General features: G+C 51.5%; 1 protein-coding gene across 1 annotated transcript in view; it reads right to left on the bottom strand.

Moving 5' to 3' along the window:
* Nucleotides 1–374: 374 nt before the first annotated feature.
* LOC143794136 (uncharacterized) overlaps nt 375–17,825 on the bottom strand; it is a 60,505-nt gene continuing 43,054 nt past the window's right edge. Inside the window, exon 6 of the mRNA XM_077280945.1 lies at nt 375–447. Within this exon, the coding sequence (XP_077137060.1) occupies nt 375–447 (73 nt within the window). The remainder of the gene's footprint in view (nt 448–17,825) is intronic.

Genomic DNA, 17,825 nt, shown 5'->3' with positions numbered 1-17,825 from the left:
CTGAAGCCAATGGATTTTCGTACTCGAGACCAGACTTGGTTGTCTTGATTGCAGGAGATTTTTAAGGAGGATAGTGTCGGTTCTGTAATTACGAATGGTGGTGACTCTAGAGAGAGGATTGTTAGACTGAAGTCATTGTTACACAGGCGGACGAAGCTATGGTGGAATAGGGCGACCCTGGGACAGTACCTGGCCCGTAATCTGATCCCAAGAGGTCTACGTGTCCAAATTTTCCCCTCCTTCCCTATTGAGGTTGAATCATTTAGATCTGAGTGGGAAAATATTGCTACCGCATGCTCTAGAGGATTCATCGAGCTACTTGTTAAATTGGATGAAACTAAATTGGGAGAAGTAGAGAAGGAAATTGATACCATTCAAATAGCTATAAAAGATGATCTGACACCAGAGGCATTGGAGAAATTGAACAATGATTTGGAAAATGATTTCCTGAAACGGGAACAAGAGATCAGTGCTGTTAAAACGAAAAAATTACAAAGAGATAACTCAGACTATCGTGATAATCGAGTGTACCGTTGGAGGACAGGGAGAATCAGAACTTGTCCGGTATCACAGATAAGATCGGGATCCATCTCATCTGTGACATCAGTAGATGAGTCCAGTGTGGCATCTGATCAATCTAAGGCAACATATGGAGATAGAGGGAGAAAGATACAGCCAAATAGAGCGGCTAAAGGAAAATATGCTGCACAAAAGTGGACATTCACCTCTCCACCGATTTACGATCGGAAGGCGAAAAGTACTAATTTAGAGGTGATTAACTTATCTACTCACACTCTATCCGAAACACAGTCTGAAGTTCTGAAGCTTGGTCTTAATTTTGTTCCATCTAACCAATTTAATTTTTTTACAGATGTAAAAGACACCCATTTATTTTGTCGCAAATTACTACTTAAGAAACTGCATGGCCAAAAAAATCTTGGTGATAAATCTCTTAATGAAGCGGAGGCCATTGCTTTATCGGCCCTGGAGGATTTACTCAAGGAACAACAATCCGATCCAATAGGTAAATTTCCTTCTTCGGTTATGCCCAGATCGTCCGCTTTCCCCCCCTTGTCTCTTTGCCCGCAGGTAGATATTTTTTGCAAATTAGTCATTGATGACTTAATGAAAATACCAAGAGGGTTATATAATGACAACTTGACACCAAAACAGAGAAAAGCACTAGGAGAATTGCAGGCATTAGATACAGTGGTCATTAAACCAGCAGACAAGGGGGGGAATGTGGTGATCTGGCCAATCGAAAAATATGAAAGGGAAATATTCCGGCAGCTAAAAAACAAGGACACATATCGTGTTCTACCCCAAAACCCTACTCAAATCTTCTCTGGGAGGTTGGAACACATCTTGGGGTCGGCATGTGTTAAATATGCTTATTTTGCACATTTATTTAATCAAGACTATTCACCAGGTGTATTACTCTTAAAGAAAAATGTCATGATATTCTCATGAAAAAGGTAGTGGTTTATTGAATTGTCCACAGAATAACCACATTGCAGTAAGACATAAAAATAGACAAAATAGTTACGAACAGATTGTCCATGTGTAGATATCAGCATTTGATACTCAGCTTTCTCGAAGTTTGAATGGTAAAAGCAGTCTGTCTGTGTGAAGTCTGAAGTTTGAAGGTCTTCATGGCTACTGCTGCCAGCTGTCCTTCCTTGTGACTTGTCAGATATCCATGGAGAATGATGTGAAGGCGGGAGGTGACAGTCCCACGTGACAAAAGGCCCCCACCACCCTCCTAAGAGGTGTTTATATATGGGTCTACAGACCACGTGTTACCCTGTATATGGAGTGGACTTATGCTCTGAGCTCCTATATACATAAATAGCTTTTGTAACGTCAGCAAGAAGCAATATGCTCGGTACAGGATTGAGATTTAAGAATAATTCAATAATTAATATTTAACAGCATGCGAGTCAGGTATTGTCCCAAAGAAGGTCCTCGATGGACTTATGCCAAAATTTTCCAGGGTTGCCACCTTCTATGCCCTGCCCAAAGTGCACAAAGACGATGGGAACCCACCTGGGCGGCCAACTGTCTCTGGCATAGGGGGTTGTGTGATAACATCTGTAAGTTTGTTGATTTCTATTTGAAGCCTCTAGTGGAAACACTTCCCTCCTACGTCAGGGACACCACTGATGTACTGAGGAGGGTCGACAGACTGTCTCTTTAGGCGGGTATGATCTTGGTTACCATTGATATTGAATCGTTATATACATCAATTAGACATGAGGATGGATTAAGGGCTGCCCGCTTTTTCCTTGAGACTACCAACTGGGATGGCCATTTTTCTGAATTTATTTTGGAGTTGTTTGAGTTTATTTTGACTCATAATTATTATTTTTTTAAAGACAGGTTTTATTTACAATTACAAGGTACTGCGATGGGCGTGGCGTGTGCACCGTCTTATGCAAATCTCTTTTTGGGCTACTGGGAGAGACACATCTTCCAGGGTGACGGCGCACATGCCGCGGACCCTGTGATAGGCTGGTTTCGCTACATTGATGATGTTTTGATGATTTGGAATGGTGGCAAGACCAGCCTATCCAAGTTTATGCAGGAACTGAACACTAATAACTTTAATTTAAAATTCACTTACACTTGGCATACTAACAAAATTAATTTCTTGGATATTACTTTATGTGTTGCTGAGGATGGCTCTATTGAAACTGACTTATATCGGAAAGAATCATCTGTAAATTCATTGTTACATGCCTCCTCGGCACACAACTACTTGGTTATTAAGGCCATCCCAGTTGGGCAATTCTTGAGGAACAGGCGGGTATGCTCTACGGAGGCCCGGTTTGAGAGACAGTCCGCCATCCTCACTGAGCGCTTTAAGGCACGGGGTTACAGTCGTCGGTGCATTAGGGTAGGGTATGGACGGGCTAAGTCAACATGTAGAGAGGAGCTATTGCTGCAATCCAAAAAATCTGGAGTGAATAGTAGAGTTGAGCGACTTTCATTTTTTTAAGATCGAGTCGGGTTTTGTGAAACCCGATTTTGTCCAGAGTCGAGTCGAGTGCAGTCGGCCGATTATCGCTAAAAGTCGGGGATCGACCGAAACACGAAACCCAATGCAAGTCAATGGGGAAGCATAGTCGGCAGTGAGTGGAGGCCAGGAAAACACCTACAGTGCCCATTTTAATGCCAAAAACATCCATTCTTGTTTCTGAAGCTTGTCAATCTTAATTAACTTTATAATAATAGTTGGGCATAGGGAATTGGGGGTCATTTGGCAAAAGTTGTGGGGGGAGTAGGGCCGGCTCAAGTTTTTCGTGGGCCCAGGAAATGCGGACTACGTCACGGCGGTGTTGCAGGGAAAGGTAAGTATTTCAACGTTGCAAGTGCTGTGATCCTGAGCAAGCAGGGGGGGCCCACTCGTTCGCATTGGCACTGGCACAGGGCCCCTCAAAGTACAGCGATGTGTGTTTGCATGGCGGGGGCGCCTCCCACCAGCAGCGACACTTTTGCGTACTCTGAGGGGCCCTGTGCCAGTGACGTCGCCAACGAGTATGCCCCCCCACCTGATGAAGGAACCTGCACTTTCATCTGCACCTTCCTCTCTGTCCCTGTGTAAGGTGGTATAACATGCGGGAAGGGGAACCTTACTTTCAGCAGGGTCAGATTCTGGCTGTGTAGAGTATAAGGGGAATGTAGTGGTCTAGGTCAATGTACCAGCAGACTCATCTAGCAGTGGCTGGGCAATGGGCAGGATGAGGAGGAAACAGATATAGGGCCAAAGAATAAAGTAGGCTAAATGCAGTTCAAAATTGGTAACAGGACTAAACAGGCGGCATTGCTTTGTTCAGTGGAGTAGCAAACCCAAGAGCAGCAGACACTGTTTCAAGGGCATAACCACACTAGTAGGCCAAATGCAGTTTAATATCTGATAGTATAGGGCGAAAGCCAGAATGTGGAAGCTCAGCTTTGTTCAGTTGAGGACAACACCAGGCAGGGGCAGACAGACACCTTTAGTAGGCCGGAACAGCCAATTGCATTTTTAAAAATGGTAATTTGGAACTGAAGGTTGAAGCTCAGCTTTATTCAGTTGAGGACAACACCAGGCAGGGGCAGACAGACACCTTTAGTAGGCCGGAACAGCCAATTGCATTTTTAAAAATGGTAATTTGGAACAGAAGGTTGAAGCTCAGCTTTATTCAGTTGAGGACAACACCAGGCAGGGGCAGACAGACACCTTTAGTAGGCCGGAACAGCCAATTGCATTTTTAAAAATGGTAATTTGGAACTGAAGGTTGAAGCTCAGCTTTATTCAGTTGAGGACAACACCAGGCAGGGGCAGACATTCACCTTTAGTAGGCCGGAACAGCCAATTGCATTTTTAAAAATGGTAATTTGGAACAGAAGGTTGAAGCTCAGCTTTATTCAGTTGAGGACAACACCAGGCAGGGGCAGACAGACACCTTTAGTAGGCCGGAACAGCCAATTTTTTTAAAAAACAGCAGTTAGTAAGAGGCAGAAGGTAGAAGCTCAGCTTTATTCAGTTGAGGACAACACCAGGCAGGGGCAGACAGACACCTTTAGTAGGCCGGAACAGCCAATTGCATTTTTAAAAATGGTAATTTGGAACAGAAGGTAGAAGCTCAGCTTTATTCAGTTGAGGACAATGGAGCGCCCCCACACCGCCGCAGGGCCGAGGGGTACCCGGAGCCGGGCCTCTAGGTCTCAGTCCTGGGGTTGTCACGGTGGCTAGACCCGGTCCGTGGCCCTGTCTGTCAGTGGGGGACGTCCGGTGCAATAAGTGATGTTGTAGCGGTGCAGTTGTGGGGTGCAGGTCGCGGTAAATAACGAGGACACCAGGTTGCAGTCTCTTTACCTCTTTACTGAAGCTCTCTGGGTCCTCAGTCCGGAATACGGCTCACCAGGCTGCGCAAGTCCGGCCGGTCCAATGGCACTTCCAGAGCTCTCCTTGCAGGTGGAAATCGGTGCCTTCCTTCTAGCGCTATGTGTTGCAGTCCTTTCCTGCTGTGCTTACGGAAAGTACCCCACAACTGTTGTGTCTGTTTCTCGTGTTCCCTCACAACAACTTAATTCGCAATGATCTTCCTCGTCCCTCCAGATACTATGGTAGGAACGCACCCGTATGACGGGGAGCCTCGGAGATCTTCCGGGACTCTATCTGCGCCCCTCTCCTGTTGGTACCCCCCTTTGCCTTCCTGGGTGATGCGTGAGACAGTCCGCCTCAAGCTAACTGCCCTGCCGTAGGTCTGAGGTATGGCTTGAAACTCTTTACCTCCTCGGCGTTCCGGCCACCGGTAGTGCGCCTCAGTAAGGTGCTGCCTCTTTCAGCACAACCCTCACTGGTATCTCCTTTCGCTTGATTTCGTTTCTCACTCAGCACAATCTATCTCGCTTCTTAGTCCTTCCTTGGGCACCGCCGCTATGCTGAGCAGGCACGGTCCCTTTACGTTCTTTCCATGCCAAGCCTCTGCCAGGATCCCACCCCTGGCAGAGACCCTACAGTCTCTCCCTTCACAACACCCTCTGCCACCAGGTGTTGCTCCGTTCAATCCCGTCAGCGTTCTCTCTAACTTCCTGCCTGACCCCCAGTTTACCCACTATGGTGGGGAGTGGCCTAATGAATAGCACCCTTAGCTCCCCCCGGAGGCCCAGCTGTGAAATGTATTGGTGACTGTGATACCTGCTCAGAGAACTCCTTCCGTGCCATCGAACGCAGCATGGCCCCCCTTAGTGGCTGAACCATGCTACTGCAACGACCAGGACTCTGGGGCGCTGCACTCCCCCCTGGTTAAACACAGTACTCCGGGACTGGGAAGAAAAACAACAATACAGGTTAGCAAAAAGACATACAATTTTGTTGAGTGCAAAACAATAAGTATACTTGAACAGGCTTCCCTTTATGGGAGGTGAGGACACTTTTAACGTTACAAACATGGTCAACATTATAAATTACAGGCTATGCATAACTCTTGTTACCCAACCGGGTATTCTATTTAGTGCAATTTTTGAAATAATAACTTAACATTGCCTTTAAGAAACTCACACTCTTAGTCTATCAAAGGCCTTCCTATAATCACATTATAAGGCATTTCAACTTTACATTCTCCTTCTTGTGAACCTGCAGGACCGCCTGTCCCTACGGCACCAGACCTACTGCCTCTCCTTTCTTCTACAGGACCGCCCTGTTCAGCCAGGGCCTACTGCCTTTCGCTACTATACACAGTATAGACATAACATTCCTTTCGTTTAAAGAACTCTGAGCCTGCTCTACTCGGCTCCTTTAAGGACTCACTCTCTAACCCCTACGGGTCCACTCTCTGTCCTTAGCAATAAAGTAACTTTTCAATGGGGACGCAGGGTTTACCTTCTATCCTCACCCTCATTATTACTTCTTTACTTTCAACTGTGCAGATCTCTACTTCTACCCCTACGGGCTCTCTGCATCTTTCCTGTCTTCAAAACATTATTCAAATTTCACATTTTAACAAATTCAACACATATAACTCGGCATTAGTGTTGAGCGATACTTTCCGATATCGGAAAGTATCGGTATCGGAAAGTATCGGCCGATACCGTCACAGTATCGGAATCCAATCCGATACCGATACCCGATCCCAATGCAAGTCAATGGGACGAAAATATCGGAATTAAAATAAACCCTTTATACACTTGTAGGTTCATTCTACATGAAGGAAAACAACTAAGAATATTGTAGGATGTATTGGGGGACGTGGCGGAGATATTAAAGGGACAGAGGTTTAGCCCAATGTAATAGAATAGCAGGATTTTTTATTTTTTTTTATGAAGTTCGGCGTTAGAAAGAATTTGACTATGTTTTTTTTTTTTTTTTTATGTCAGATATTGATGTTTCACTACTTCCACGCCCTTCACCTTCTTTTTTACTTCTCCCACGCTTTCTTCTTAATTATCCTCATCATCAGCTTCTTTGACATCAACTTCTTCACCTTATTCATCTTCTTCTTCATCTTCTACCTATTATTTTTTGGGTTACATTGTTCATATTCTTTTTATTTTACTATTATCTTCATCATATTCAACTTCTTCATCATATTCTTATTTGTGACAGGCATTCCCGTAGTTGTTATCTATAAAAGTTTGAAGATTACACCTTCCGTTCTGCCTGTCACAAAACAGTTACATTTGTCCGCGTTCAGTTTGGCCTGCAGCATCAGGCTTTATCCAGGGGCACCACGAGGAGGAACGGACTCACCCCCATACACTGCTTAGTCTTCTTCTGCTTATAATTTACATAATATTTTTTGCTCTGATATTTTGTGTTATGCTTAATGTCCTTCTGCTCTTTGTTCTGCAGCCTCTTGTTCTTCTGCTTCTCGGTCTTCCAGGTCGTCGTCGTCTCCAGGGTCGTCGTCTCCGGGGTCGTCGTCATCGGGGTGGTCTTCAGGGTCGTCGTCTCCGGGGTCGTCGTCATCGGGGTGGTCTTCGGGGTCATCGTCTCCAGGGTCGTCGTCATCACGGTGGTTGTCGTCTCTGGTGTCGTCGTCATCTTAGGGGTGGTCTTCTGGGTCATTGTGTTTAGTCTCTTGAACTTGGAAATGTAGCAGAAGGTACAAGAAGGCTGAGAAAATGCCGAGAACCAGCTGATGGAACTGGAACTCGGATGGCTACCCGAAGGTCCAAGAGCCAATGGAACTACCGAGGACCAGCTGACGTTACTGGAACCCGGTTACTAAGCAGGAGGTACCTGTGCTGAAAGCACTACCAAGGACCACCTGACGTTGGTGGAACTCGGATACCCAGAGGGAGGCACCTAAGCCAAAGGCTCTGCCCGGAACCAGCTGACGGTACTGGAACCAGGATGGGGAGCAGAAGGTACAAGAGCAAAAGACACTGCCGAGAACCAGCTGACGGTGCTGGAACCCGGATGGGTAGCCGAAGGTCCAAGAGCCAATGGAACTACCGAGGACCAGCTGACGTTACTGGAACCCGGTTACTAAGCAGGAGGTACCCGTGCCTGAAAGCACTACCAAGGACCACCTGACGTTGGTGGAACTCAGATACCAAAGGGAGGCACCTAAGCCAAAGGCTCTGCCCGGAACCAGCTGACGGTACTGGAACCAGGATGGGGAGCAGAAGGTACAAGAGCAAGTGTCTGCGTGGCTTTTGCAGGACACGATGCCGGCTGCACAGCAGGGGAACAGCTGGCGGTGCTGGACCCCACTGACACATTGGCGAGGTGTTTTTCTCTGTGCAGCTAGCACATCTGGGCCCCAACTGGCGGTTTGTTAGAGCCCAGGGTCAGCAGGAGGAGGAGCAGGAGGAGGAGGAGCAGGGGGAGGGGAGTGTAGGCCGAAGCCTGCACTGGCGGCAGCTTTGGGTCTGTTGTGTCTGCGTGGCTTTTGCAGGACACGTTGCCGGCTACACAGCAGGGGAACAGCTGGCGGTGCTGGACCCCACTGACACATTGGCGAGGTGTTTGGCTCTGTGCAGCCAGCACTTCCGGACAGCAACGATCGGTGTTGGAGCCCGGGCTCTGCAGGGGGAGCAGAGTGTAGGCCGAAGCCTACTTGAACCGATTTCAAAGGTCACCTTTAACCCCCCCTCAGGGGTTAGAAAGTAGAAGAGCCACAGCTTATGCAGCAGTAGTGCTGCACAAGTCAAAGGTTGCTCTTTTAATTTTTCTCCTTGCACACGCTGAATGAAACACGTATAACATTTAGCCCTTTATACAGTCAAACTGTGTTGGAGGCGCGAGTTCCCTTTGTAATGAGACGCAGCACAGATGTCAAGAATCCCACCTTGGTGCTGGGTGCAGCCTCCCGAGCGTTGTTATTTGCTGTACAGGAGTCTGCGCTGTCGTGTTATCCCCTGGCCTAGCGCCGTTAGCGCTGCCCATCTTCTGGCATCATGTAATGTCGGCCGGTGCGGTTCGCGATGCCCATGAATCCCAGCCCCGCAGTGTCTTAACATTGTTAAAACACTGCGGGGCTGGGATTCAGGGCCTGGCGCAGCACATATGTTGGCCTCTCACACTCGGGTCCTTACACCCGCTTCAGACTGTGCGGCGTCATCTGATCCCTTATCGCATGCCACGGCCATGAAGCCGCACAGTCCGAAGAAGGCGGAAGGAGAGGAGGGACAGGCGAACTGATGCACTGATCCTGCCCATGAATCACACCCTCGCAGTCCCAATAAATAAGACACCGAGGGGCGTTGTGTGGGTCAGGGCGGCCGCAGAGGCGCAGGCAGCCAAACAATGATGCCAGAAGACGGGCAGCGCTACCAAGGGGGTTGCAGCGTGTCATTACAAAGGAAAGTCACACCACCGGGACGGTTAAATGGTCACACAGAGGACACATTTCAGACGTGTTTTCAGTTCCACATGTGCGAGGAGAATACGTTTCTGAGCCACCTTGCACACATGCAGCATTACCGCTGTACAAGGTGGCTGGATAACGTAAAAACGCCTGGGGGAGGGGGGACAGGTTCCCTTCAATTTCAGTTCTTGTGTCTGCGTGGCTTTTGCAGGACACGTTGCCGGCTGCACAGCAGGGGAACAGCTGGCGGTGCTGGACCCCACTGACACATTGGCTGGTGTTTTTCTCTGTGCAGCTAGCACATCTGGGCCCCAACTGGCGGTGTGTTAGAGCCCAGGGACAGCAGGAGGAGGAGCAGGAGGAGGAGGAGCAGGGGGAGGGGAGTGTAGGCCGAAGCCTGCACTGGCGGCAGCTTTGGGTCTGTTGTGTCTGCGTGGCTTTTGCAGGACACGTTGCCGGCTACACAGCAGGGGAACAGCTGGCGGTGCTGGACCCCACTGACACATTGGCGAGGTGTTTGGCTCTGTGCAGCCAGCACTTCCGGACAGCAACTAGCGTTGTTGGAGCCCGGGCTCTGCAGGTGGAGCAGAGTGTAGGCCGAAGCCTAATTGAACCGATTTCAAAAGTCACCTTTAACCCCCCCTCAGGGGTTACAAAGTAGAAGAGCCACAGCTTATGCAGCAGTAGTGCTGCACAAGTCAAAGGTTGCTCTTTTAATTTTTCTCCTTGCACACGCTGAATGAAACACGTATAACATTTAGCCCTTTATACAGTCAAACTGTGTTGGAGGCGCGAGTTCCCTTTGTAATGAGACGCAGCACAGATGTCAAGAATCCCACCTTGGTGCTGGGTGCAGCCTCCCGAGCGTTGTTATTTGCTGTACAGGAGTCTGCGCTGTCGTGTTATCCCCTGGCCTAGCGCCGTTAGCGCTGCCCATCTTCTGGCATCATGTAATGTCGGCCGGTGCGGTTCGCGATGCCCATGAATCCCAGCCCCGCAGTGTCTTAACATTGTTAAAACACTGCGGGGCTGGGATTCAGGGCCTGGCGCAGCACATATGTTGGCCTCTCACACTCGGGTCCTTACACCCGCTTCAGACTGTGCGGCGTCATCTGATCCCTTATCGCATGCCACGGCCATGAAGCCGCACAGTCCGAAGAAGGCGGAAGGAGAGGAGGGACAGGCGAACTGATGCACTGATCCTGCCCATGAATCACACCCTCACAGTCCCAATAAATAAGACACCGAGGGGCGTTGTGTGGGTCAGGGCGGCCGCAGAGGCGCAGGCAGCCAAACAATGATGCCAGAAGACGGGCAGCGCTACCAAGGGGGTTGCAGCGTGTCATTACAAAGGAAAGTCACACCACCGGGACGGTTAAATGGTCACACAGAGGACACATTTCAGACGTGTTTTCAGTTCCACATGTGCGAGGAGAATACGTTTCTGAGCCACCTTGCACACATGCAGCATTACCGCTGTACAAGGTGGCTGGATAACGTAAAAACGCCTGGGGGAGGGGGGACAGGTTCCCTTCAATTTCAGTTCTTGTGTCTGCGTGGCGGTCGCAGGACACGTTGCCGGCTACACAGCAGGGGAACAGCTGGCGGTGCTGAACCCCACTGACACATTGGCTGGTGTTTTTCTCTGTGCAGCTAGCACATCTGGGCAAAAACTGGCGGTGTTAGAGCCCAGGGTCAGCAGGAGGAGCAGGGGGAGCGGAGTGTAGGCCGAAGCCTGCACTCGAGCAAGTTGAAAGGAAACCTTTAACCCCCCCCCCCCCCAGGCGTTTGTAGCTGAAAGAGCCATTGTGTACAGCACTAATGCTGGAAAAGGTAAACTTAGCTCTTTTAATTATGGTCCTTGTACATGCGGAACCTAACATTTATGAAATGTGTCTCCTCACAGCGTTAAACCGTCCGGTAGGTGGAACTTTCCTTTGTCGTGTGACGCAGCACAGCCATCATTTTTACCCCCTTGGCGCCGTGCGCCGCCTCCTCAGCGTTGTTTGAATCTGTCCCGGAGCCTGCGCTGTTAGGTTAGCCCTTGGCCATGCACACATGTTGCGCTGCCCGTCTTCTGACCTCATTTGGTGTCAGGCTGGCTGCGCCTGTGCGGGTGCGCTGGCCGAGATCCCGCCTCGCAGTGTCGTCTAATGTAATCCCACCGCGGGCCTGTGATCCGTGCCCGTGCGCAGTGCATATCCTCTCCTCTCACTCCCCTCCCTACGGCTTTTTCAGACTGTGCGGTGTCACGGCCGTGGCATGCTATTAGGGACCAGCTGACATCGCACAGTCTGAAGAAGCCGTAGGGAGGGGAGTGAGAGGAGAGGATATGCACTGCGCACGGGCACGGATCACAGGCCCGCGGTGGGATTACATTAGACGACACTGCGAGGCGGGATCTCGGCCAGCGCACCCGCACAGGCGCAGCCAGCCTGACACCAAATGAGGTCAGAAGACGGGCAGCGCAACATGTGTGCATGGCCAAGGGCTAACCTAACAGCGCAGGCTCCGGGACAGATTCAAACAACGCTGAGGAGGGGGCGCACGGCGCCAAGGGGGTAAAAATGATGGCTGTGCTGCGTCACACGACAAAGGAAAGTTCCACCTACCGGACGGTTTAACGCTGTGTGGGGACACATTTCATAAGTGTTAGGTTCAGCATGTGCAAGGAGCATCACGAAAAGAGGCACTTTTTCCCTTTGCATCATTACTGCTGCACAAGGTGGCTCCTTCAGTAACAAACGCCTGGGGGGGGGGGGGGTCAGGTTCCCTTACATTTAACTTGTTGTGTCTGCGTGGCGGTCGCAGTACACGTTGCCGTATACACAGCAGGGGAACAGCTGGCGGTGCTGAACCCCACTAACACATTGGCGAGGTGTTTGGCTCTGTGCGTACAGCACTTCTGGACGGCAACTAGCGGTGTTGGAGCCCAGGGACAGGTGGAGGAGGAGGAGGTTGGAGGAGGTTGGAGGAGGTAGGAGGGATTGCCACACACACAGCAGGGGAACAGCTGACGTTACTGAACCCCAATAACAGAGGAGGGACTGTTGACTGTGCGTACAGCACTTCTGGACGGCAACTGGCGGTGTTGGAGCCCAGGGACAGGTGGAGGAGGAGGAGGTTGGAGGAGGTTGGAGGAGGTAGGAGGGATTGCCACACACACAGCAGGGGAACAGCTGACGTTACTGAACCCCAATAACAGAGGAGGGACTGTTGACTGTGCGTACAGCACTTCTGGACGGCAACTGGCGGTGTTGGAGCCCAGGGACAGGTGGAGGAGGAGGAGGTTGGAGGAGGTTGGAGGAGGTAGGAGGGATTGCCACACACACAGCAGGGGAACAGCTGACGTTACTGAACCCCAATAACAGAGGAGGGACTGTTGACTGTGCGTACAGCACTTCTGGACGGCAACTGGCGGTGTTGGAGCCCAGGGACAGGTGGAGGAGGAGGAGGTTGGAGGAGGTAGGAGGGATTGCCACACACACAGCAGGGGAACAGCTGACGTTACTGAACCCCAATAACAGAGGAGGGACTGTTGACTGTGCGTACAGCACTTCTGGACGGCAACTGGCGGTGTTGGAGCCCAGGGACAGGTGGAGGAGGAGGAGGTTGGAGGAGGTTGGAGGAGGTAGGAGGGATTGCCACACACACAGCAGGGGAACAGCTGACGTTACTGAACCCCAATAACAGAGGAGGGACTGTTGACTGTGCGTACAGCACTTCTGGACGGCAACTGGCGGTGTTGGAGCCCAGGGACAGGTGGAGGAGGAGGAGGTTGGAGGAGGTTGGAGGAGGTAGGAGGGATTGCCACACACACAGCAGGGGAACAGCTGACGTTACTGAACCCCAATAACAGAGGAGGGACTGTTGGGACTGTGCGTACAGCACTACCAGGCAACAACTAGCGGTGTTGGAGCCCAGGGACAGGTGGAGGAGGAGGTGGAGGAGATAGGAGGGATTGCCACACACACAGCAGGGGAACAGCTGACGTTACTGAACCCCAATAACAGAGGAGGGACTGTTGACTGTGCGTACAGCACTTCTGGACGGCAACTGGCGGTGTTGGAGCCCAGGGACAGGTGGAGGAGGAGGAGGTTGGAGGAGGTAGGAGGGATTGCCACACACACAGCAGGGGAACAGCTGACGTTACTGAACCCCAATAACAGAGGAGCGACTGTTGACTGTGCATACAGCACTTCTGGACGGCAACTAGCGGTGTTGGAGCCCAGGGGCAGGTGGAAAAGCAGAGGAACACAATGTAGGCCGAAGCCTGAGAAAGTCGAAAGGGAACCTTTAACCCCCCCCCCAAGGCGTTTGTAGCTGAAAGAGCCAGCTTGTGCAGCACAAAAGATGCAAAAGGAAAAGGTGGCTCTTTTCATCATGCTCCTTGCAAACACAGAACTAAACACTTATAAAATGTGTCCCCTGAAGCCGTGAAACCGTCCCGGAGGTGGGACTTTCCTTCGTAATATGACGCAGCACAGCCATCATTACTACCCCCCCGCCGCCGTGCCCCGGCTCCTCAGCGTTGTTTGATTCTGTCCCGGAGCCTGCGCTGTTATGTTATCCCGTGGCCAGGCACACTTAGCGCTGCCCATCTTCTGACATCATTTGGTGTCAGGCTGGCTGCGCCTGTGCGGCCGCGCTGGCCGAGAGCCCGCCTCGCAGTGTCTTCTGATGTAATCCCACTGGGGGCCTGGGATCCATGGCCATGCGCAGTGCATATCCTCGCCTCTCACTCCCCTCCCTACGGCTTCTTTTCCAGACTGTGCGGTGTCACGGCCGTGGCATGCTATTAGGGACCAGCTGACACCGAACAGTCTGAAGAAGCCATAGGGAGATGAGTGAGAGGTGGAGGTTCAGATATGCACTGCGCATGTCCATAGATCCCAGGCCCCCAGTGGGATTAAATCAGAAGACACTGCGAGGCGGGCTCTCGGCCAGCGTGGCCGCACAGGCGCAGCCAGCCTGACACCAAATGATGCCAGAAGACGGGCAGCGCTAAGTGTGCCTGGCCACGGGATAACATAACAGCGCAGGCTCCGGGACGGAATCAAACAACGCTGAGGAGCCGGGGCGCGGCGCCGGGGGGGTAGGAATGACGGCTGTGCTGCGTCATATTACGAAGGAAAGTCCCACCTCCGGGACGGTTTTACGGTATCAGTGGACACATTTTATAAGTGTTAAGTTTTGCGTGTGCAAGGAGCAAAACCAAAATAGCTACCTTTTTCCTTGTGCAGCATTACTGCTGCACAAGGTGGCTCTTTCAGTAACAAACGCCTTGGGGGGGGGGGGACAGATTCCCTTACATTTCAGTTGTTGTGTCAGCGTGGCGGTCGCATGACACATTGCCGGCTACACAGCTGGGGATCAGCTGACGTTACTGAAACCCAATAACACTGGGTCGTATGTTTTGACTGTGCAGACGGCACGTCTGAGCCTCAACTGGCGGTGTTGGAGCCCAGGAATTTAAGTTCAGGTGGTAGAAAGATGAACACAACAGGAGACCTGGATAACGTATACAGTGACCTAATTATTTAATCAGGAGGAGGAGTGGCAAATTCCTGCGAGATCCAGGCCTTGTTCATTTTCAGGAAAGTAAGCCGGTCAACGTTATCGGAGGATAGTCGCATGCGACGGTCAGTTAGTACACCACCTGCAGCACTAAAGACACGTTCCGATAATACACTGGCCGCAGGGCAAGACAGCACCTCCAATGCATACTGGCTTAGCTCTGGCCATGTATCCAGCTTTGAGACCCAAAACTTGAAAGGGGAAGAGCCGTCTGGGAGTACAGCAAGAGGGCAAGACATGTAGTCTGTCACCATCTGACGGAACCGTTGCCTCCTGCTGACTGGAGCCGTCTGTGATGGTGTAGACTTTTGTGGGGGGCACACAAAACTGTGCCACAGTTGGGCCATACTGGTCTTGCCTTGGGCAGAGGCACTGCTTCTGCTCCCTCTTTGTGCAGAGCCTCCACCACTGCCTGGACGCACTGAGCTGCTTTGGAATGCAGTAGCAGCACTTCTCTCAGTTGGAATGGAGAAGATGATGGAACTGACCAGTGTGTCTTGGTACTCCCGCATTTTTCGCTCCCGGTTCAACGGTGTGATGAGGCTTTCTACGTTGTCCCGGTAGCGAGGATCGAGGAGGGTGAACACCCAATAATCAGACATGTTGAGAATGTGGTCGATGCGGCGGTCGTTTCTCAGGCACTGCAGCATGTAATCCACCATGTGCTGCAGACTGCCAACTGCCCAAGAAACGCTGTCCCCAGCTGGAGGCGTGATCTCTGCCCGCTCGTCATCACCCCACCCTCGCTGTACACACTGAGTACTGGACAATTCGGGAACTCCCTCCTCTGGACGGATGTCTTCCTCCTCCATTGACTCCTCCTCATCCTCCTCACAAACTGTCCCCTGCCTACGCGTTTGTGAGGAACCACGTGGCGCTGACTGTCCAGAAGATGATGGAAGTGGTGAATCCTCATCCTCCACCTCTTCCACAACATCATCCCTTAGCGCTTGCAGTGATTTTTCAAGCAGGCAGATAAGGGGGACAGTCATGCTGACTAGTGCATCATCTGCACTCGCCATCCGCGTGGAATAATCAAAGGGACGCAAAACCTGGCAGACATCCTTCATAGTGGCCCACTCTGTGGTTGTGAAGTCTGTACGGCGCTGACTGCGACTTTTTTGCGCCTGATACAGCTGGTACTCCATTACAGCTTGCTGCTGCTCACACAACCGCTCCAACATATGTAACGTGGAATTCCACCTGGTAGGTAGGTCACATATGATGCGATGTTCCGGCAGGCGGTGTCGGCGCTGCAGAGCCGCAATGCGCGCTTTTGCCGTGCTGGAACGCCGCAAGTGAGCACACTCTAGGCGGACCTTGTGCAGCAGTGCATCAAGATCCGGATAGTCCCTCAAAAAACTCTGCACGACCAAATTGAGCACATGTGCCAGACATGGGATGTGAGTGAGGTTGCCGAGGCCCAGGGCTGCCACCAGATTTCGGCCATTATCACACACTACCATGCCTGGCTGGAGATTCGCTGGCTCAAACCACACATCGCTCTCCTGCTTGATGGCATTCCAGAGCTCCTGCGCTGTGTGGCTACGATTCCCCAAAAAAATTAATTTCAAGACGGCCTGTTGACGTTTGGCCACGGCTGTGCTCATGTCGGTCGTAACAGGTACACGTTCATCACGGGTCCATGTGGAGGTGGACTGTGACGGCTCCTGCAGCGATGATTCTGAGGAACTGGTGTAAGAGGAGGAGTCAATGCATACAGAATGGATTCCTGCAATCCTTGGAGTGGGCAGGACACGTCCTGCGCCACTCGCACGGTCTGTACCCGGCTCAACTACATTAACCCAATGGGCAGTGAGGGAAAGGTATCGCCCCTGTCCATGTTGACTGGTCCACGCATCGGTGGTGAGGTGGACCTTGCTACTGACGGCGTTCAGTAGCGCGTGTTTTATGTGTCCCTCAACATGCTTGTGCAGGGCAGGGACGGCTTGCCTGCTGAAGTAAAAGCGGCTGGGCACACTGTACTGTGGGACTGCCAATGACATCAAGTCACGGAAGCTGTCAGTCTCCACCAGCCTGAATGACAGCATTTCCAGTGACAGAAGTTTGGCAATGCCTGCAGTCAGAGCCTGTGCTCGTGGGTGGTTTGACGAGAAAGGCCGCCTTTTCTCCCATGCCTGTACTACCGATGGCTGTAGACTGGGCTGGGAGTGTGTGGTTGACTGGGAAAGTGGTGCTGCGGGTGGAATGACAGCGGGTCTCTGGACAACAGGGCCAGAGGTTCTTCCACGGCGATCCTGGGAGGAAGCCGAACCAGCTGCGTGTGAGCTAGAGGAAGAGGCAACACGAGCTGAAGAGGTGGTAGCTGCCGCTGTTGGTTGGCCTAGCTCTTCAGTGTGTTTGTCTAACTCCGCCGGGTGCCTGTTGCGCACATGTTTCCACATGTTGGAGGTATTGAGGTTGGCGACTTTTTGACCTCTTTTGATTTTTTGATGACACACCTTGCATCTGACATAGCAAATGTCATCTGCAACTGTGTCAAAAAAGGACCAGGCACTGCAAGTCTTGGGAGCCCCCCTTTTGACTTTTGGAAGAGACATGCTCCTTACGGGTGCCAAAGCGGAGGCTGCAGGATCCGCAGTCTTCCCCCTCCCTCTCCCTCTTTGGGCCGTACGGGGAATCTCTTCCTCAGAGCTGCTCCCACCACCTTCCTGTCCCTGACGCCAAGATGGGTCAAGGACCTCATCATCTACACTACCCTCTGCCCCCAACTGCTCCTCCTGGGTAGTCTCAGCAGCAGAGCACGCACCAGTAAGTGGCACCTGAGTGTCATCATCAGCTGATGCGGCCTGCGAGGTGGTGACCGGAGCCACTGGCCCACCCGCCTCTTCAGAGGAAGACAGAAAAAGCGGTTGGGCATCACTGCACCCTGCCTCTTCTTCCATTTCTCCAATGCTGCTTGGCTGGCCCCCTGTTTCCAAGCCA

The sequence above is a fragment of the Ranitomeya variabilis genome, chromosome 1 (assembly GCF_051348905.1).
Source record: "Ranitomeya variabilis isolate aRanVar5 chromosome 1, aRanVar5.hap1, whole genome shotgun sequence".
Classification (NCBI taxonomy): Eukaryota; Metazoa; Chordata; class Amphibia; order Anura; family Dendrobatidae; genus Ranitomeya; species Ranitomeya variabilis.
This window is presented reverse-complemented; position numbering and strand designations above follow the sequence as displayed.